The sequence below is a fragment of the Pinus tabuliformis genome, chromosome 7 (genome assembly GCF_031772625.1).
Source record: "Pinus tabuliformis cultivar Carrire ecotype Pingquan chromosome 7, CPIR1, whole genome shotgun sequence".
Taxonomy (NCBI): domain Eukaryota; kingdom Viridiplantae; phylum Streptophyta; class Pinopsida; order Pinales; family Pinaceae; genus Pinus; species Pinus tabuliformis.
Genome location: NC_142293.1, coordinates 292,811,712 through 292,835,284, shown reverse-complemented (window position 1 = coordinate 292,835,284; position 23,573 = coordinate 292,811,712). Strand labels below are relative to the sequence as shown.

The 23,573-nt window shown below is 40.8% G+C and overlaps 1 protein-coding gene across 1 annotated transcript in view; it reads left to right on the top strand.

The window, feature by feature from the left end:
* LOC149247036 (uncharacterized) overlaps window positions 1–23,573 on the top strand; it is a 182,821-nt gene that overhangs the window by 93,779 nt on the left and 65,469 nt on the right. The window contains exons 4-5 of the mRNA XM_089443169.1: window positions 17,712–17,856; window positions 18,786–18,895. Coding sequence (XP_089299295.1) covers window positions 17,712–17,856; window positions 18,786–18,895 — 255 coding nt within the window. The remainder of the gene's footprint in view (window positions 1–17,711; window positions 17,857–18,785; window positions 18,896–23,573) is intronic.

Sequence of the window (23,573 nt, the reverse complement as noted above, 5' to 3'; positions counted from 1 at the left end):
GGGCATTCCTTGCTCCACCATTCTTGTTTCTTCTTGAATGCATCTCGACATCAATTCTTCAAACCCTGGAATTCGATCATTGTTGAGAACAGTGGTTCTAAATACATAGCACTCAGATGGGAGTCCTCCAAGGGTGGTGAGAGTAAGTTCCTTGTCAGGAATGGCTTCTCCAATCGAGAGTAGATCATCTTGATCTCAGTGATCCTCAATAAATAGGATTGAATATCCTCGTCCTTGCCCTTCCTAATATCCTTCAACTTATTCTTGAGAAATAGAATTTGATTAGCATTACTAACCTTGAACATGCCAACCAACCTGCTGTAGATCTCCTTGGAGGTCTTCAATTCGGAGATGTAGGCCACCAGATGCTTGTCAATGGAACCCCTGATAATCAACTTTTCTTTGACTTCAGCCCTATTGTACTTGGTTTTCATAGCAGCTAGTGCATTTGAAGGAGGTTCAGGGATTTTATCCTGCACATAGTCCATTACTGCTTTTCTTCCAAGGTCAAACCAAGAGACATCTTCCATCCATGATAGTTAGATTTATCATGGAGCTTGTCTTCAGCCGGGAAGTAGGATGAGGAACCCATTAAACCTTTTTTCCTTGTCCAACTGTCTTTGGTGATTCCTCTTTCACTCTTGCTTGGGCTTTGTCTTCATCTCAGTTCTGATACCATGTTAATTTTAGGCAACAATTGTATGTTCTATGCTTTAGAGCAATTTTTCTTCAATTTTTTTATTAGCCCATTATTAATATTCAGATTAGCAATCACATCAACATGATGGTAAAATGCAGATAGAACATAAACAATAGAAGACAAGCCAAGACAAGAGGACACAAGATGTGGCACCAGCTAGGGACAAACCCCAATGTGGGGAAACCCTTGATCAAATCTTCTTTTAGTCTTCAATAGTTCACCAGAGAGAGATAGTACAATTTACAAATCTGATAATTTATAACAATAACAAAAGAGCCCTAACCAGAAAAGTCAATGCTGGTCAACAGGGAAGATTTGACCCTCAGCAAATCGGTCAACTATAGTGAACTTCGGCCTCCAAACAACAACATAAAACAACCCTCAAAACAGTCAAATTCAGCTCAGTCAAAGTCTGGTCAAACAACCCCCCTGTGGTTAGCCCTAGCTGCAATCAATGTTGGTCAACAATCAACATTTAGCGTCTATTTTTGTGCCCATAAATGTGGCCTGTCCAAACAGAGATAGCCCTCACAAAAACACAGTTAAAGGAGGTCAACACATGCTGGTCAACGCTTGGTCAAACTGTCTAGAAATTCGGTCTCTTGAAATTTTGGCTTCCTGAAATTTCGACTCTTGAAATTTTGCTCTCCTGAAATTTCACTCCTTAAATTTCGGACGTGTGGAGAGAGAGAGGCCTAAAAAGTTGTACCCAATCAATGAGGAGAGAGAGAGAAGTGTGAATATGAGTGTGTCCAAATGAGGCTAAGTCACCTTCTATTTATATGCAACGTTGAGGATGAATAGACGTGACTGTTGGGCTTCTGAGTCTCCATATGTTTGCTGGCCGACCTTGACAATTTGACCATAATCAAAATAAATTCATAGCTTCATTTGTACATGTCAGAATCGGATGATCTTTAGATCAATCCTACACCACTCGGAGAGAGGAATCGAAGAAAAATATGAGCTGTCATAAATAAGATGACCCATGTGGAGTTTGGCTCTAGGTGCCAATTTTAACAAAGCTGGAGGGAAAAACTCCGCCGATTATTCGTGTTTCGAAACACACAATGTGGTGAGACGAAAAACCTCCTAGGATGAAATTCGTTGCCAAAACCAGAGGCTTATCTAGGTTGTTACATAATTAAATGATCATGCTAGCATCATTTACATTACAATTAGCAGAAATTGGGTTTACAATGAATGACATGATAGGTAGCTGGCTTATGATTGTAAATTTTGAAAAATTTGCACAATTGCTTCCTTGGACTTGTGACAAAATAGGTGCAACAAGGCCAATACAAAACTATCCATCAAAAATTCCACCAAGCAATATCTAGAAATATGATTCCAGCAACAACACTGATAAGAGTTAACTTTCCCAATGTACAGTCAATTGTGGTCAATTGCGGTCACCAGTAAAAATGAAACCTTAAGTCCTAGCTGCATGGAGGGAGAGTCATGTGTGCGACTGAAGCTTTTTGGCCACACGGATAGGCCTGTATGCGTGTGGCTGCAACCAAAAAATTCCTGTGTCAACTCTGCGGTTGGAAATCAAAACCCTAATCCACATTTGTTTCGGACTTGTATGAACCAATATCTGTGAACCAACTTCAAACTTGTGCGAACCAACCCCAAGAAGAGAGAAGAAGAAGATGCTTGATGATGATGTCCAAATGAGGGTCACTTGACTTATATTTACAGGCTTCCAAAGGTGTCCAATTTCCTTTTAGGGTTGACTTGATCAAATGTGTCATTGTGGGCTTCACTTCAAAAAAACACTTTGTGAAGCATGTTATAAATGTTGTTCCAGAGAAGGTATTAGAAAATGTTACGATTGTTCACAACTAGGCTAGAGCCCATGTTGAAATAACAAAGGCTCATTAGAGTCCTGCTCTAAAGAAATAATGGCAACAAGCCATGGTTTCTCTTGCACCACATGTGGAGACTCTAAAATCTAAAGCTATCAAGGGTTATGAGGTGTCAAGGGATAACATTAAGCCACGGCTTGTTAAAGCTCAAGAATCGTTTAGTTTCACAACCTCATGTGGACAAGGTTGTCACTGCATCACAACCTCATATTGAGAAAGTGACTATCATTTCACAACCATATACAAAATGTGTTGCCAATGCCTATGAAAGATTTCTTACAAATGTAACAAAGTGTCATCGCCAGTTGCAACGTTCTATGAGATAAACATAAAAAGTATAAGCTGATAGTCTAAGTCATCACGTTCGCGTTCGTGTTGGGCAACTTTGAAGTTTGAATAAAGTTTGACACTTGAAATTTTGGCGCTAATGTTCAACATTAAATTTGACACACTAGAAATTTGAATATATATATATGAAACAAAATTCAATAAAATTTTAAAGTTTAAACACATATAAAACATCTGAAAAAACACATATACTTGAAAAAGCACACGCAAGGGACATTTATGCAGTTATACTTGTGAATTAGGACTTGTATAAAGGCTTAAAGTACTCTGTCTCCATCGTTCATCCTCATGCGTGGAAGGAACCATTACTCGAGATCAGTCACTCATGTAAATTATGTTATGGGAGGGTTAACAATCCGAAGGCCTACTAACTGTGCATGTGGATTAATTCTTATTGTGGCATTTCATAAGATTGTTGTTCTTGGATGTTTAATTTCTAGTTAAGCTTTGCATTAAAAATTTGTTACCAAATTTGTTTTAAATAAGTGAAGGAATAACTATCTAATGCATTTTTATTATTATTATTCATTTTCAGAGAAAAAATCGAACTTTCTATTAAGGCATTAAAAAGTTACATAGTATATGCACTGAAGCATTCTGTAAACTGTATGTTTATCATCTAAACATAGAGTATCAAGCTGAGCTGGTAAGCAAAACAAAAATACTTTCCCATCCCAATGTATGCAAAAATAAGCACCGATTCGAATTCCCGGGCCTCCTCATATGAGGAAAACAACCCAAACAGGAAGAGGAATCGACAACCATTCAGTTATAATGTTTTTCATTGTTTCAAAAGTAAGGAGTAAAAAGTAAGCACACAGGAATGATTGTCTGCATTATCCCTGTTGACATTTTCCGAGTGTAGAAATTTTGAATAATTTAACACATATTCAATGGAGATTATCCTGATCATGTACTAATGTGGAAAACATACACAATACATAAGCTCCTCTACATTGATCAAGAATATAGCAGCATCAATAACAATAAAACATCAAGAGCATTCACACATTAACACAGTATGTATCACGGGGAAAGCATCTCGCTAAAAACCCCACACTATGTGTATATTAATGATTGAGTCATGTAACATTACACAGCATAATACTTCTCACAAGTATCTCCACCTCTGTTACACACAATACAGCTCAGATCTGATCTCCAAATCTCTTCCACTGCTTGCCTGCCTCCACTGCTCAATACCTGCTCAAGAACTGATGAGAATTGCTTCCCAAACTCGATTTTCACCTGCAAAATAGTCACTCACTCTTTGTGGACGTGAGCAAAGGCTAAAATGCGGGCCAAATACGTGAGCAAACTCATTGGCATACTCAATCCTTTGATTGTGCAAGATCTGGTGCACAACTATAGTCACAACTGATAGCAATCTGATTCTCTACCACCTGTCCCTGTTGAACTGAACATGCACTGACATGCAACTGAGTTAACTGATGTATTCTTAAGTTGTATTATGAGTTAATAATTAGTTTAACAACTCATCATTAGTCTATCTGCAGTTAGACTAACTACAACCAGTTTAACTAAGTTAAACTGAACACAACTCCATCAACTGTACCTCCAGTCCACTAAACTCAACTCACTTGAGTTCTAACTGAAGTCATGCATGCAACAACTCAACTGACTCATAAGAAAAACGAATTTCCTTCTGACAGCTGCATGTGCCACTTCCGTAGCTCAAACTGAAGTGCTCCAAGAGAATAAGATTAAGTTTATAGTCCAAATATTATTGTGAGATAATAATATTTGACTTTTCTATTTTTGACAGCCAGTGTAAAAATAGACTTGATCACTCACACTGTGATCACTCACACTTTCATCAAAAATAGAAGTCCATCTATTTTCCCAACTTGATCAATCATCCATAAACATAGACATGATCCATATGTCTAAAAATAGACATAGTCTAAAAATAGACTTGCGCCAAAAATAGCCTGCGGGCCCACTTAGTGAAGGCGACTCTTTTCACTAAGCTCCATCATCTTGTTGCAATCTCAACGCCGAGTAAACCCAAAAAACTGTGGTCCAGAAGCAACAAAAAAACAAAAACCTGAAAGACCAGAGGCTAGAAATGATATGTACTTCAAGGCACAAAAGGAGGATGATCCGACACAGAGATCACGTCATGTTCTATTTCTGTTATGCTCCAACTGTCCATAACTTGTTGTAAACCCTCCTTAGATAGGAGGTCTGCAACTGTGTTCCGTTCCCTGTAAATATGGCACACAATAATAGAAATAAAACGTTGTTTAGGATTTAAGGCTTCTTCTAACGAAAGAGTTAACATATAGTTTTGACATCTGTACTCTCCATCAATCCATTTGATGACATTTTGAGAGTCACCGAAAATCTGAACCGATCTTAATCCCAGGTGTATAAGCCAGCAAAGAAGTAGTTTTAAGGTTTGTAGTTCTGCATAATTGTTTGTTCCTGCTCCTAGCCCCATCGAGGCTTTTAAGCATTTATGTGCATTTAAGTGGATTACAATTCCTGCCCCATAGATATTCCTCTGATCAGAGGCCCCGTCAAAGAAAGCCCAAGGAATATCGCCCTAATCTGTTCCTCCCTTTCCCCCCTCACATTTGATTTAGGGATTGGTATTGGTATGCTTTCATAGATAGCTGCACATTCAATCGCAATGTGTTCATGAGATGGGTTCTGATCCTTGAAAATTCTCCTGTTCCGGGCCAACCATGTGCCCCATGCTATTATTAGAGGTAAATTTCACATGTTTTCCTCTGGGGTGTCCATCCACCAATTTTGCCACACCTCCCTAATTATTTCTCCATCCCATCTCTGAGTTTTCTTTGTCAGCCTCAAAGTCTCAAGCCATACACCTCTGTTGAAAGGACACTTTAGGAATAAATGTTGGATTGATTCTTCTTCTTTTCTGCACAAAGAACACCAGCTTGGTCCCATCTTAGATCTCTTCTGGAGATTGTCCCATGTTGGAACCTTATTCCTTAGTATACACTAGAAAAACATTCTTGCTTTGGCTGGACATTTTAGTTTCCAGATAGGTTTTGCCCACCACTCTGGATTTGCCCATCCCTTAGGCATAAGCTAGTTATAACCATATTTCTGGGAGTAATTGCCTGTGGGAGCATGAACCGATTGCATGGTGTCTGGTCTATTTCTGAGGCATACATTTGACCTTTGAAGTTCCGTAGTAAAATGCTACCATTCCTCCTCCTATTGGGGCTCAAGGTTTAACTCCCCTCCGAATAACCAGGCTTGATGCCATATTGTTGAGTGTCCAACCTTCTCTATCTGACTCAAATTATATACCCCTCTTGCTTTCAAATGGTCAATGATTCCTAGAGAGAGGGAGAAACCCTCGTTACAGCCCACCCATGGGTCCTGTCCCACCCTTGCTCTTCGTTACCCACCTGCCAGGAGAGCCCTTGTTCGATTATCTTGATTGAGTCCAGAGTTGCTTTCCACACCACGGACGCTTGAGAGTTTTTCTTGTCCGACTTTCTGATCCACTCATCCATTGGAGTTGGATCAATGTATTTTCTTTTTACCACCGACGTCCATAGATTTTCCATTGATAACAACCTCCATCCCAATTTTGCTGCTAGAGATGGGCTGAAAGCTGTGAGGTCTTTTATACCCCACCCTCCCCATTCCTTCGGTCTTGCCACTTTCTCCCATGCCACCCATGGGAGGACAAAATCCTCTTTTGAGCCAGCCCACAAGAATCTACTGCAGGCTTTTCTTACTCTTGCAAGAATTCCTTTGGGCACCCATGTTAGTGCCAACCAATAGATAGGGATTGCCATGATGACGAACTTGATCAAAACTAGCCTTCCTGCTCTCGATAACCATTTGTAACTCCAGTGCTTTATCCTGTTCTCGATTTTCGCCACCAACCAGAACCAGTCCTAATTTCTATATGAGTCAGGCTTTAAATGGAACCCCAGGTATTTGAAACTGTCTGACATCTTCTTTTCCTCAAAAGGGAGATCCTCTGCTATCCTTCTAGTCTCTGCCCTTGTGAAACCTTCCAGTATCAGGGAGGATTTTTGTTTATTGATACACATACCAGTAGCTTTTAGAAACAACTCTAGGATAGATTTTATCTGCCTAGTTTCACTCCTGCTACCATTACTGAAGAGAAGAATGTCGTCCACAAACAATAAATGGGATATATGAAGGTTGACAACCACTTCAATGCCCTTTATATCTCCTCTTCTCCTTGCTTCAAGGATCATTTGACTGAGTCCCTCTGCTACTAGGAGAAAGAGTAGTGGAGAGAGAGGGCATCCTTGCCGAAGTCCCCTCTGGCTCTGAAAGAAAGATGTGGCCGCCCCATTGATCAGAACGACAAAGCTAATATTTGTCATACATCCCATAACCTAGTTTGTGAACCTAATGTTGAACCCCAAGTGAGTCAATAACATTCGAATGTACAACCAGCTGATTCGGTCATATGCTTTGGATAGGTCTATTTTTCCTCTGGCTCTTCTTTATGCTATGAAGAGTCTCCTGTGCCACACCCACTGCTTCATGGATCTGCCTTCCATCCAGGAAACCGAATTGCTCTTTTGATATGTTCCTTGAGAGAATCGGTTTCAATCTAACTGCGATTACTTTTGTGATAATTTTGTAAATGCAGTTACACAGAGATATCAATCTGAAGTCCTCAAAAGACGATGGGTCCTTCTTCGGAATTAGGGCTATGAAAGTGGCATTGAAGGGTTCAAAGATCGACCCTTTTACCCTGGATTCTTCTACGACCTCTGTAAGTTCGTTTCCAAAAGACTCAAAAAAATGTTGAAAGAACTCCATAGTCCAACCGTCCGGACCTGGGCTCTTATCCTTTTGCATTGACCTTAATATTCCTTCGACTTCCCCTTTTGTCACTTCCCCCATGATGATTTCATTATCCTCCTCCTCCAGATACCTTGGGAAGATTTGTGTTGTCCTAACCACCTCGGCGATAGACACCTCTGCAGGGGCTTTGAAAAGTTTTTGAAAGTGGTTCCTTCCCAGGAGGGACAATTCCTCAAAAGACTTGGCTTGGGTTCCTTCCTCTGATTTTAAACTCCAGATTGTGTTTATATTTTTCTGGCCTTTTGCATAATTTTGATTTTTTTTTGAATTTTCATCCCCTGCTGCCAACCAAATAGCTTTGCTTTTTAGTCTCCAATGCTCTTCTCTGATTGATAAAATATTTCTTCGATTGGACTCCAGTTGTTTGATCCTGTCCCTCTTCCCTTCTGTCTCATATCTGTCCTCTTCTGGGCTCTCCAGCAAGTCTAATTCCTCTCCTATCTGCTTTAGTTCTACTTCTTCTTTGTCTTTCTTAATTTTGGCCCATTCAATAGTTGCCTTTTTCATTCGCTTTAGGTTTTCCATGAACAAAAAAGCTTTTCCCCTACCCTGATCATCTGCTTTTGACCTCCAAGTAGATTTGAACAGATTATTATAAGATTCCTCCTTAAGCCAGGTTGGATTGAATTTAAAGGGGGAACCAGGCTTTTTGTTAGGGCCTTTCATTTCTAGCAGGATGGGAAGATGGTCTGAGTCTCCTCCTTCCCCCACCCAATGTCTAAAGACCGGGGTCCTAGCCACCACTTCTTCTCTAAGGAGGAAACGGTCTAGCCTCTTTGCCACCCTTGCTTCCCCTGTTCTCCTATTCCTCCACGTTGGCCTGGGCTTGATCAGGTTGATGTCCATCAGTTTTCTGGAATTGATCTTATTCATAAAGAAATCAGTCAGGGGGTCGACATGTGCTGATGGTCCACAGGTTTCTGATAGGCCCAGAGAGAAATTCAAATTCCCCCTATAACCAAATTCGGATTCCCCATGAATGATTTTGAGACAAATTGTTCCAGTAAATCGCCTTGTCCTGACAAGGCCGATAAATGTTTAGAATTAAGAGATTGGTGCAAAGCTCCAAAGAGTAAACCTCTACGCCTAGAGCCTGATCAACTCTCGATGTGGTAAGGACCTTCAGCCTTCCTCAAATCGCTCATGTAGCCAAACCCCCAGATTTTCCTTTAGCATCCAGTGACTGGAATGCCCACCCAGGCAACATTTTGTGTAAAGCTCTACTAATCTCCTCACCTGTTCCAAGGGTTTCTTGCAACATAAGCACATCTGGATTATAGGAATTTATGAGAGCCTTCAAGGCTAGTTTTTTAGGGGTGCTAGCTAACCCTCCATAATTGAAAAATGATCATTTGGAAACAAGGGAGGGGTTATGCGCTGCTCTAAGAACCCTTGAAATGGATAGTTGTTTCCCGTCGGCTATGTCGATCTTTGCTCTTAGCTGAGCCTTTGAAATGTTTGTCTTCCTTCCTTTGGATTTTCGAGGTCCAATCGGTATAGGTTGTGACCCCACACCCCCACCGCATCCCAAGGGATAATTTTCTTTTCACGAGGTTTGAGGTTATAATGGGGCTTCACTGAACAGGCACAGGGCATACTAGAAGTCTCGACACTTGACCCAGGACTACGGTTTAGAAGAATCTCAGGGATGGAAGTGATGATACTATCCAGTGTTTCATTTACATTTTTAACATGGAGATTTTCTGAGTTCAATAGCCTGGAAGGACCAGGCTTTGACATAGAATTGAGAAAAGACAACAAGGATGTATTAAAAGAAGGGATAGGTTCCAGAGCCGTACCCTCTGGCTGATGAGCAGAAACCAATCCTTCTCCCTCCTTTGTCTCTGTGTGAACTATATCCCCTTGAGGCTTTTGCTCTCACATTGGTCTCTCCTCAATCTGCGTTTCCTCTGTTTCCTCAGCATCCACCTGCATCTTGTCCTCTTCCATCCTTTCCCCCCTTGCTTCCAGGATGTCCTTTTTCTGTTCCTCCTCCCCTTGGTTTTCTTCGTTCCCCCCTCCTTTCTCTGCCTTCTTCTTCTTCTAAATCCCAGAGGGCATTCTCTTGCCAAGTGTCTGTATTTATGAGGCTGATGGTAACGAAATGACAACTATTCGTAGTCAATCATTTGAGTATAAGAGAAGTCCTTGTATTTGAGATTGATTTCCTTTGCCAACCCTTCCCTAGGATTTAGACTTACTAGTATTCTGGCTAGTCCTTTTTCACTAGTGTGCACAAATGACATGTCGGATTCCAAGAACCGTCCCATGCTATTCCCGATTGCCCTGAACACTAAATCCACCTAGAAAAAAGGAGGAAGTCTTGGAAGTCTTACCCGTATCAGGATTTCATCCACCTTCTCTCTCTGAGCGTCAAATAAAGGGTTCCACCTTTTAAATATGATTGGACTTTTCCCAAAACTCCAATTTCTTTCCAAAACCCATTCCATTGCTTCCTTTCTGACGAATTTAATCATGAACCAACCCTTAGCTAGGGTTGATACCTCATAGGTTTTGTCTGGCGCCTCCTGCCAACATTTAACTGTCCATTCTTGAATGTAGTTTGTTGAATATTTTTTCCCCTTTGCCCTACTGACCAAGGTTAACTCAACTACCTCCATAGCTTCGTCGATCTGGAGATTGACTCCTAGAACCAGATTTGCGGTTATCTCTTTTTTCCTTATTAACTTATTTTTCTTCTGCTTCTCCCCTGTCTTCCTGTGCCGCCCCCCTTCCCCAAACCTTGGTGAGTTCTCCTCCGCATTGATAGCTACTTCCTGGAGTGGCTCTGAACGCCCCTCTGACCAAGTGTTTTTGAGACTGTTTAGACCTCCTTCCCTTGCTTGACCTTCCTCTCCCACCAGATGTGGTGTCTCTCTTTCTTCTGAACAACCCTCTGCCCCAATAAAACCTTCTCAGTCCACTGATATGGGAGGAGCAAGGGAAATCCCTTGTTGGTCGCCAATTTCCCCCCTCCTTGCCTCAAAAGTCTTCCGAACACCACTCAGAGTCGTCCCCTATCCATTTAACCCTGGAAACTCCAAGTATGGGCTCACATCTTGGCTAAGGGTTTCTCCTCTTCGTACATGCAGAGGGCTTCTGCATGCGACTGTGCTATCCAACCGAAACCCTCTTACGACTTCTGCCGGTCCCAGATCTTCCACAAGGAAAGATTTCAACCCTTCCTGCCCCTTAAACCCACAACTGATAACAACGTCTTCTAACCCTCTCGAGTAAAAATCTTTGAGCGGGCTAGAGAGCTGGTTACTTACTTGGAAGACGCCCGCTTCTCCCGCTGCGCAACCTATCACCGAAAGTAATTCCCCCTGCCTCCCTTCTAGCTCCTTTCTGTTCCCCAACTCTCCTGTTTAGTCAGACAAAGGCTTTCCTCCAGAAGCCCTAAAGTTTTCCCTTGTCTCCATCCCTCGCCCAAGCCACATCTCTTCCTGCCTGGCAGTCCAACTGGATGAATATACTTCTCAATGTTTTGGTCTGTGACTTCCAATCCCCACACTGACAGAATATCCCCAGGCTCGGGGTCCAGATCAACAACATCCCGTTGGTTGACCATGTTTCCTTCCACTGTTCGCAGTTTGTAAGCTCCCTAGATCCCGGAATGTAGTTTTTCCTTTTGCGGGCGTGTGCAGACTCTTACTGTCGACAGCGCAACGGTGAACAAAACTCAAATGACTAAACCCTGCCTCCATCCTCCCAAGTCCCTACCCCAATTTCCCCTTCTCACCATTCCCAATGCTTTCTGTCCTCGTGACAACTCCGCTCCAAGTGCCCTCCCTACCTTGACACTCAGCTCTGTGCGTTGCCAACTGTCTAGCATACGACCTCCCTACTGTAGTTGTTGCCGTCCCAAAACCTGCTGCGCCCTTCCTCCATTGTTAGGATTTCAAGCTCCCAATATTTTCATACCATAACTCATATCACCGATGTCGTCTGATGTGTTTCTATTCTTATGTGGGTTAATGAATTTAGATGGGATTTCCTTATGATTTCTATTGTGCAAGGTTAATTTTAGATTTGTTTTGTTTTTGTAAAAATTGTTCTATGGTTGTTGAAGACCAAATTGGCTCACAACCGAGAAACTTTGATTTGGTAAATGGTAGAAGAAATTTATCGAAGTACCTCGATAGATGGGAATTATATAATATATTCACAAAGGTTTGTGACATTGCATAGCACACAAAGCAACTGTTAATGCTAGAGGTTACTCCATAAACCAATAAATCCACACCAAATTCTTTCCCTAATATCATGAACAACCTCAAATACCTTGATACTAATCAATTATAGAATGCATGGATGCCTGTGTAAGGTTATGCAATCGAAATTGAACAATACAATCAATTTTGAACCCATAGATATAAATGGAGATGAATACATGCATTCAGAATTGAAAAACTGTGGGCAGTCTCTGGTCGGCAGGTTGGGTACATTTTGGAAGCTGAGCGCTCTTTGGTAACATGGTAAGTTGTCGACCCATTGGCTGTTGTTGTGCAGTTGTGCTTGTGGGCCAAGTCTCAAGTGACGAGCGTTAATGATTAGACATAGAACTCTGGGCAACAAGAGTCTGGAGATATATCTGTCAGCCTATCACTTGTGCAGAATCGTCATTGGTCAAGACTCATAATGCAGGGGTCGAGCGACGAGAGTTGAGAGTTGAGACTCAAGTGTGGATGCAGGTGGCATGACGACGAGGGTCAAGAGTGAAGTGTGCATTGTGAGGCGGTGAGTGTGAAGTTTAGGGTTTTGATTTTTATTTTTTTTATTATCAACCGCAAAAACAACTTGAAACGAATGCCGAATTTAATTGAACGCAGGGCAATTTTTTTAAATTTTATTCGTGATTGTGTTTGGGTTCGGTTCTAATCTGATTTGAGTTCAGCTTTGCCTTGATGTTCGACAAACCAAAAATAACAAATCCGGCATTCATTTAAGTTTGTTGAATTTCAAACCTGAAAGATTTTGTTCACCAAACATGGTGACTTAGCATACAGTTGGGTTGGCTACAAAAGAGCTCATTTTGTTTATGGCATCTGCCTTGTTGGCGTTGTCAGCGCTCAACACATTGATGGCATATTCATCCATTTGCAGTAGTGGTAAGAAGACCAAACCTAGTTGAAACAATCACATTGGTCATGTACACGGGAAACATAAGTGCAGACATATTAACAAGTAATTCTACAAAATATGTCAATTCTTTTGTGCAGTTTGTTACAGAGAAGCACATAGAGTTGGATATCAGAATCAGGTTTGTTGATTAATCTTTTAACAAATGGCTTTTGGGAATGTGGAGCTGAGGTGTATATTGGCAGAATGTTACTGGATTTATTATCTCTGCAAATGAAGAGTTCTAGTCCTTGTAGTTTCTATTTCTCATTTTAGTGGATATTGGTCAGGAGTTATGGCAGGTCAATGCGTAATAAAGAGTGCTATGAAAAATTACAATTGTTTAGCATATCAAAATGAGGTCAAGTTTGCAAGCAATTAGAGAGAATCTGTACAATTGTATTTAGATGCTTGCAAAGGCAAAGGTGCCTTGAATAGATCGAGATTGAGATCCTCATCCATCAATGGCGTGGGCACAAGGAGTAGAGGTGGCATTTGAGCTAGGTCGAGAACCATAGCTTGGAAAAAAATCCATTTGTTGAACCCATTGACCAGGAACCAGATGACCCACTGTACTGATAAATTTCTCATGCCTAGATTCCAACAACACCTCATATACCTTTGGATTAAATCATTAAAGAGCCTAATTTCTGAAACAATTTATCAAATGAGCAAAATGATGACCCTCTCAACTGCGTTGCTGTATACTCAGGGTTTCCTCATGCAAAGATCTTTGGTTTGTGAGGAGAGACACCACAAGGGGGATCACGGTCATGGGTAAAGATGACAAGCAGAGAAGGGGCATGATTGCGGGCACCATTACAGCCATACATGTTTTGGTTGAAGTTCGCAGCACCTAGATGCCAGCTGGTGTTTTACAAGGAATTGGACCTTGTCCAAAATAAAAATTAATTTTTATGATTGATGGCTTTGAATGCTTTGACGATCAATCATCCCTCCCCTAATTATACCTCCCCAACAACTAATAATTCATCACGAATCTGTTGGATTCTTGTGAAATATGAGGCTACAATTTTGGATCTCTCCATTCTTATGTTTCTTAGTTTCTCTCTCAACACCATCTTCCTGTTTTGGTTGTTACTTTGGTCTAGGTTCATCAACGCTGACCATATTTGGTGAGTTGTATGCTTCCCTGATATGTGAGGGATTATGTGATCCTTCACAATGTCCATTATGATCCTTCTAGCCTTCACATCCTTCAAATTGTGTTTGGCTGTTTGTGTAGGATCCGAAGGAATTTAGATCTCTTTTTCTGCAAGTTCCTACAGGCCAATGGTGATCCTTTCCTTCCATGGACTGAAGTTTGCAGCCCCCTCCAACCTGTCTTCAAATCTGAGAGTTGATGATGCCATCTCAGCAGATTATTTTTGGCCACAAATCGTTGTTGCAAAATAAAAAATTCTGTTGCTGTAAAACCCTTGTGTTGGTATGATATCTCCCACAAAGTTTCAAGCATTCTATTACAATGTTAAATGTACAATATCAGATCTGATTATCAACAGTTATTTTATACCCATAAATTATTTTTTCAATAAAATCTAAAAACTGCTGGAAAATAAATTCACTGGTATTTAACTTTTAGAAAATTAAATTTGCAGTGGAAGTAAAATAGGGAAATCAATCATACCACAGTCCACAATTCTGCCCAAAACAATCTTCCTTCACTTTATATTACTCAGGAAAATTAGGGCCTAGATCCACAGAGAATGCATAGAAAAAATTGCAGATGCTGGAACCTGGAAATCGACCCCTCTAGAAAATCGGCATCGAGGAATTTGGCCCACTGGAAGCCTACCCTCCTAGAAGATTTCGACCCTTGGAGAATTTGGCTTCCCTCACCAACAAATTGGCCCCTACTTCTCCTTCCTTATGGCCCTTGCACACTTGAGAAAAAAATCAGCCCCTGGATAATTCGGCCTCCCTACAGCTCTCAATCCTCTTTCTCCAGCAATTCAACCTCTTTCTCCTAGATTTGGCCTTCTTGAAATTTGCTGCAGAAATTTCCTTGCTGCAATCCTTTTCCCTTCTCTTCAGCCTTGGAGTTTCCCACTTCTTGAGAAGATCGGTCTCTCAATAGTAGCATTGTGTCTTCATCCTCTCCCATGGATTCTCTTTATAATTTGTCCATAGGTCAAATCCCTAATCTCCATGGTGATAGATGGCTCGAGTAAATTCCATCCTTATTAGATCAATGGTGGAGATTAGACATAAGTCAAATAATATAGTATTTATCTTTAGATAAACATTAGCCCAAAGTCAACATTAATTAAATAATTAATCAATGTACTTTTTCCTAAGTTGAAAACTTAGGAAGGAGATCAAGTCGCTTCTCTTGAACAACCATGTAAAGAGGACTTCTTCTCCTGCATGCTAGACAAAGCCTATGCAGAAGACCTTCCGAAGCTACAATATCAACATGCCATGATGCCATCCTTCAAAATCAAATGCTGATATGAAATCTGAAAAGATATACAACCATAGCACCTCTTTCCTACCAATGAAGTCACCAAAATTCAAATGAGAATGTTGGATTTTCAAATAAATCCTCTCATCATTGTAGCCATGTTTATTGAATTTGAGAAATGAATTTTATCCCCAACTAGTGCTGCCAAAATTTTACCACCCAAACACGTCCTCCAAATGCAATTGTGCTTGGGCAGGGTCTTCAAACTGGGTTCTTCTTGCAATATTGAGGGATCACACCTACGAAACCTGTACTTCAAATGTTATAAAGTCGTTTAACAAAGTGCACCCCTAGGGGCATTTAGGAAGCTTCCCCATTGTCACCTCAGCAACTCTTCCACTCACTTTCTGCCGGTTCTTTTGCAGCACGATGGGGGAAACCTTGGGAAAGATTGTTTTTGATGTTTTTTTTCAATAAAACTGATGGTGAAATTTACCATGGCTAGTGCCTATCTACTTGGGTAATGGAGTCAAAACCATTAAACAATGGGTTTGAATGTGATGAAGAGGCATGGTTAGGTTATTAGCAATGTGCTCCAACCAACCACATAGTCTTTTCGATATGCAGAAATTAATGGGAGGGCTCTTCCAAAGATGCACCTCACAAGAATTACAAAACAGCTAATAGAGTGTGCAGCCATGAATAAGAAAAGGGACAGCAGCAGCCTCTTAATGTGCCGAAATCACAGAAGAAATATTCATTAAAGGAACATCGATTACTGCAAGAATTAGGGTGGGTTACACTTCAACCTGATCTCTTCTTGTTGGAGCATAAGTACACTTTATCAAAGATTACACCAGCAGTTTGTAAGAGTAATTCCAGTCAACCAATTAATGCATGAAAGGTAGGAAAAAGATGAAAATCCTCAACTTCAACTCCTCCTTCCAATTCTCCCAAAGATATTCAACTAAGTGCTTGTACGGGAATTCCTTATCTTCCAACTCTGCCTATGAGAATGATCTCCTTTTATAGTGTTCACCTCCAACAACTCTCGTATTAAAAATCATATCTTTAGAAGGCCCTAGAATCCTCCTTAGCTGGAGGGCTTCCTTTCATTTTCCATTCAATTGGATAAATTGCTTTGAATAGGTTCACATTGCCACATGTCATCTTTCTATTTCATGGGATCCTCTTAAAGCATTAATTTATTCTTCATGTGAGGGTCTGACCATAGCAACAATGCCACATGGCATCTCTTCATGCAAAGAGCTTTCCTCCAAATATGTAGAAAATGGCTGAAACAAAGTGTACATTCCCCAAAGTCCACCTCAAAGGTGAAACACACCTCTAGATATTTAGAAATGCATCAAATCATTTGTCCTTGCCCCGAGGGACCTAAAAAGTGAAATATGTCTCCAAATATGTGAAACATGACTTGAACAATGAGACTTTACCCCAAAATTTTTCTGCAATGGTTAAATACACCTCAAACTATGTGGAAGCTCCTCCATGAGGGTAAGTCTCGACTCTCACCCCTTTTTGCTTTCAACATATCCCTAGCCACCTACTTTTGAGAGGGTAGTCAACATTAAGTGAGCCTTTGACCATGCCAAGCACAATTTTAGTGCCATATAGCACCTAATTAGGAAGTTTCCCCCTTGTGCTCATTAATTCCCTTTCCTTTCGACGTCTCATGCTTTGGGCCTCCAAATAGGTAGGGTGTTCCTCCAATTAATGGGGTCATCTTCCTACTTCAAACCAACATTATTCCTTCACACCTTTGATCTTGTCCCAAATGATGAGTAGAATGATGCTTGGGCTTGCATATCCTCCAAGTTTTCTACTTGCAACCTATGACTGGCACCCAAGAATTTGCTGTGCTGACGAAAAAAGAGAGCCCATTAAAATGGGAAATAAGCCTTGGATTTTCATGTGGTAACTAACTATTTAAGAACACTGTATGGGCTCCTTGTCCATACAAATAGTACTCCTAGCCTAAAATTCTATTTAATGACAAAGAAATGATAGAATATTCTAGCATAAATTTTATTTATAAACTCCGCCAATCCTAAAAACCTTTGAGTTTGTCCAAAATCTTAGGTGTAGGCTACTTCATCAAAACTGTAACCTTAACCAGGTCTCGGACTCTTATGTAGCCCTCGATGATAACTGGTCAGTAGTATAAGCCAAAAAGTATATAGTTCAGACACAAAACATATACTTACTATATTCTTGATAATGTTATAGTTCTTGATCAGATAAATATTGCTTTTGTCTAGTGAATCACTATTAGATGAATGATTAGATTGCATATATTCTTTGGCTCTGTATACATTAGCTTCTCCTCTTTGAACTCGCATTTTTGCTTTTTGTTGGCAAATCTTTGTAGGTTCTATGACCTTGTTGAGCCAGAACATGGGATTTTGAGAAAAAACCGAGAGATACGCTTGACTGGTTGCCGTTTGCGAACTTCAACAGGTTCCAGCCAGCCACGGCTTCTACCAACAGATTACCTTGTCATATTGCTGGATGAGGTATTTCATGTATCACTCTATTATGAACTAGTGCTTATTTTCATGATTTAGGTTTATTATTAAGATATGTAACTTTAGGTCATACATGGTAAGGGATGCTATTCTCATACTCTTTACTAGATAGTTTCTCACGTAAAGTGGGAACCAATTTTGACTTCTACAGATCACTATCCACCAAAAGGTGCATCTAGGGAACTGGTAGCTTGGATAGCTTTCATGAATGATTGTATAATGAGTCTACATGCACTGTTTTAGTGCTAGCCCAGAGCTTTACACTTGGTTTGGAATTTGGTGGTTATTTTTCTTCAGGCTTCATTCTTGTGAATTGGAGTTGTGATTTTTTTGGATTTTTCTGGTGCATAGATTCCTAAATAGCTTGTAATTGTAGTCGTCTTAAACACTGAATTGTTGGGAAGTTTGTTTCCATAAATGTTCAAAGTTACTACAAATATTAAAGTCATAACAAATCAATGGAAGTCACTTTGAGTCAGGGCTTGGAATTGCCGTGTGTGGGAAAAGCGTAGTCTTCTGATTTAAAAGTAAATAAATTTAACATTTAAGATGCAAATCATTACCAAACCTTATGAGCATTCCAAATTTGCAATTGTTAGCCTAGAATAGTGACTCATATATTAGCTCATGAAATATTCCTTTGGTATGTATTGTTCATCTCTGTACTTTATTGGGGTGAACTTTGTTTTCTTATGACACTCTCACGCTTTGTGAGTTTTTATTTTAAAAACTTACACAGGTTTTTAATTTTTACACTTGGTTTAGATACTTTATTGGGGTGAAATTTGTTTATTTATGATACTCTCATGCCTTCGGAGTTTCTATTTTAAAAACTTGAGACAGGTTTTTAATTTTTACACTTGGTTTGTTACTAGCAATTGTTTGATGTTTTCATTAATTTTTTTTGTTGATTATAGGAACAAGATGATGATTTCATGCTTCTAGGGGCCCAATTCTGTTCCGACTCTTTTTCTTCAATTTCAATGGATGCAGTTGAGGCTGGAAATGGGTACTGCTTCTATGCAAGGTAGGGGTTCTTATGATTTTATTCAGGATGATCAACTTTGAACACCATGGCATTTTTCCATATATTCCCTTATCAGTTCAAATCAATGCTTAACCATAGACTAAAATTTTACTTGTGCACATCATCATGCAGCCTGCTATTAATTAGACATGATCAGGTTTCATTGTGTAACTCTACCATTGATTAGTAACTTTATATCAACAGTTGATGAACCCTTCATTCTCTGTTCCAACATAATGACAACTGTACAGAGTAGCGATCAGTAGAGTATTAAAGGTGTTGAAGAATCTAGGGCAAAGTAGTGTAGTGTGATCCTTCGTTACTTGATAACAGTTTGTGGAGTGTTTTTACTTTTCTTTGTTAGCTTATTCTTCTTCTTCTTCTTATTAGTGCATGTGTGTACTTCATCAAACTGTTACCAAAACATAAAAACAAGAACACAAGATATTGGCTCTCTGCCAGGGCCAAAACCTCTCTACTCTTGAGAGGAAAACCCATTAGTGAATTTCTCTTATTGAAGCTTCTTTTGATCAATGCCAAACCCTAGACCCTGACAATGAGATCCTCCAAGCACAAGTCAAGTCTCCACTCCTTTCTGCAACATATACCTCGGCACTTCTTCCGACACTTCTTCCGGCACTTTGTTTCCCGGCACTTTGTCCTCCTACTTCCAACACTTCTTTCTTCTTTTAACTTGTTAGTAAACCTTGTTGCACTTGCTCTAGAGAACAAGCCTTTGATGAGAACCCTTCCAAATGATGATTCCTTCACCTTCTTAACCAAATGAGCTTCTTCTTCAAAGTGTAGGTGCAGACTGGATGTGACTGTCCAGCAGCCCTAAATTCTCGCACGTGTGACTGTTTATTTGCTGTTGTAGCCTCTTTCCTTCCTCGCTTGAGTGCCCTTCCTCTTCGCTTGAGGGTCTTTCTTCCACGCTAGAGTAGTAGGCCTTGTAGGCCTAGTTTTAGCCCCAACCAAAGGTAGATAAGTGACTGTGGTTTACTGCTGTCCTAGCTGCAGGGACAACTCTCAGATTTCCGCATGTGTGACTGTAGCAGCCCTTGGAACAGCCTTCAAGACTTCGGTGGTGTACCCTTTCTCTTCACTGTCTTTGGAGACCTTCTTACTTCGTCTTGCTTTCTCCTTCGTTGATTTCAGAGCTCTTGTTGTGCGTTGTATGAGGAGTGGACAGCCTCTATCAATAAAGGTCTGTCCCTCCTCTTTAGGCCGACTCGACTATCTCTTAGGCCGACTTGTCTGGCTGCTTGTAGGCCGACTTGTAGAGTGGACTTCGGATAGTTCTTTGGTTGAGTTATGAGCCTGAATGAGCTTCTTGATGGTGCCATTGCTAGGAGGAGACTTGTGACTTTGCTTGGAGGTGTTCTCTTGATCATAATACATATACATACAAGGTATAATGGTATAACCTTCCCTTAAGGTCTTCAACTTATTCTTTTGACTATTTGACTCACCTATAGCACTTTAAATAGTGCTAGACCTATTTCAATGAGCAAGAAACTCATTGACATATATTATAAAAATAATATTTCTTTTCTTGAATAAGTACAAATATCAAAAATGCATTTATGAAGACCAAACCCAGTCACCTTTCCTTCAACACTCCCTCTTAACTAGGGAGGTATTCATACAACATTATAAGATGTTTGGCTATTATCAATCTTGAAGAATTCACATAAGAGAAGCCAGATTAGCAATCCATCTGTTATAGCATCATATCCATTAGCATTGTCATGGTGCAAGGCCTTGACTAACAACTCCATCTCTTTACGAGACCATGAGCTACAATGCCGGCGAGACCAATGATTTATAGACACCTTCATCATTGTCTCTCAAGGTACATACCCACCCGGGTGTTCTCGAGTATGACCTTCTAGGACTATTTTTATCTTGGGTTCCCAACCCTCAAAGAATATCAATCCTCTTGCCTACTCTTGTCTTGGACGCCCTACACATCCTCAAAGAGTATCAGATGCCAGATGATTACCTAATTCTCCCATCCTTTCTTCCCAAATGAAGACAAGAATGTTGTGTCTACATTTCCATTCATGGCCTTCATCTAGACTTACGGCTGTTAGTCCTGGTCTAGTGCATGATCCATGAAATGGAAAACACAATTGTCACTCCTTTGTAATCAGGTGTGATTCAAAACTCCCTCTTGATCAGGGACTTGTCAGAGCTCCCTCTTAACTGGGGACTCTTTCCTTGATCAACAACTTCTTCTTCGTGGGTCCTTCAACTGCTTGATCTCCTTCCTTTCTTGATGTCATGAAGTGTTTGTTCGAACTTCTTCTAGATAGGGCACCATCCATCAATCACTTTCCTCCCTGATTTGTCATGTCATTGCTTCCTTTGAGGAAAGTGGCTTTCATGTCATACATCAGGTTTTCTTGTCATCTTGGCTACTCCTTTGTCATCTTGTCCATGCTTCGAAATATTCTTCTCATGGATGCTTCGTTGTACTTGCTTGTTTACATGCTTCGACCTAGTAGCCCATCATGACTTTATCCTGATATTGCTTCAACATTGCTTTTTGTTGGATGGTTTCTTCATCACGACATCTTCGTAGAGTAGAATCAATTATCTGCATCTTTTATATCTCCAAGGCCTTCATAGGTGTCAAGGGTCCTTTCTTCCTTTATCAGAGTTGTCTTGCCTTCTTTCGGGAGATGTCTTTAAAGTATCTTGTCAGATAGTGATTCTCGGTGATCATGGTGTTCTTCCACATGCTTGATCTCTTTCTTCATTTGCTTCTCAGATGGATAGGTCAACTATCTAATGCTTCTTGTGAGAGCATTCCTTCATTTCTTGCTTTCTGGACTTGTCAGCATTTCTTCTTGCTTCTTAGCCAGCAATCTTATGCTCCTTAAGTGAGCATATTCTTTTGTTGACCTTCATTGCATTGTGGTACATGCCTTTGAGCATGTTCTTGGTGAAAGAGATTTTTTTATGCTTGATCATGTTATAGAACTATACCCATGACTTAATAATATACAAATGATAACGTGACTTAAACTTTGATGCATACATGCCTCGTCTTGATTTTCCTTTGATCATCATTTATTGTGGCCCTTCTTGCTTCTTAGCTTGCCTGCATATCATTCTTTTCTTGAAACCCATGAATGGGATTCCTAATGAGACATCTGCTTTGGTCCATGAACCTTTCTTTTGAAGATTCCATCGATCTTAAAGATCCTTGCGTTGCAAATGTTTCCTTTCTTTCGATGATGTAGGTCTTCTAAGATTCTTATCATGATCAATTTTCTTTCATCATGTATGAGGTCCTATACTAGGTATGCTTCTTCTACAAGAATATCTTGAGCTATATCTGCCATGCTCCTATATTCTAGAAGATATTTCTACTTAGCATTTTTGTTCTTATCATAAATGCTACATGAGTATCTAGCATTCTATGTACATCATGTTGCTAGATTCTAGAGGATGTTTCTAGGCATGCAATTTTAATTTATTCCTACATGCTCCTGTTCTACTCAAAACTTTGAAAGAAGTCTAGAATTGATCCGAATTGGATCCATAAAGAATTGTCAAAGGAACCATGACTGTATCAGGTCGGGACGAACATCAAAGAATTCAAAACAGCGATCAAAAACACCCTGAACCAGTGGCAATGGCAACCAACATGGAACGACGAGGACCTCGGTCAAAGCGTGCTGACCGAGGCCCATGGAGACTGCGCGGGAGGCCGAATTAGCCCTTGGGAGGCCTGGATCGGGAAACAAAGGTGGATTTTGAAACGGAGGTGGATTTTGATGTGCTATTAGCGCTAATCGCGCATCGCTGGGCGAAAAGGCTCGAAATGGGGAAGCCCCAAGCACTCGGTCGCGTGGGGAGCCGGAGAACCGCAGGGCAAAAAGTGAAAAGCGCTAAAGGACAAGGCGGGACCCGCACTCCGAAAAACCGGCGGTATTGATCGGGGCGCCCTCAAATGGTAAGCGGTTTTGGAGAAATTGGAGCGATCCCACTCAACGATCGATGCGTGGCAAGCGGAGGAGAGAGAAAACCGTTATTAATCGCGCGCTAACGGTTGAGCAAGTCAACCGCGCGAAACATGCATATGGCATTGGATCTGGAGGCCCTAGATCTAATGGCTGAGAAAGCGCTTGATGGAGAAGCGGAATCGACGAGGGATTAAGCCGCGTTTTAGAAGGATTTGAGGTCGGTTTTGACCGCCACGGTGGAGGAAGACTCATTCCACGAATGTAACTGAAGAATTCAACTGACGAAGCAGGTTTTCGCATTACAGGAGGACATGTGGCCACTCCCTGTGAGCCTGATGATGACGCTGAACAGGGAACTCCAAGCGCAGCTGCAGAAGGTGATTCGACGGAGGCGGAAGAGGAACCGACAGACATTGGAACGGATGGCTTCAAAGCCATGAAGAGAGACAGAAACACAGAGAGACAGAGGGGGACAGAGAACTCCGAGAGACAGAGAGACTAGAATCCCGAGAGGAGGACGAAACACAGAGAAGAAGACAGTGAAGCAAAAGCAGAAGAAGATAGAGGGCCGAGCTGACCAAAGGCGGCATCGAGCACCATAGAGCTTGAGAGGTTCAAGCCATCCCACAGAGGATCTGTCCGGACTGAGCACCACATTGGGCTCTCTCCATTGTAGACCAGAAGGTCACAGAGCTGGTAGG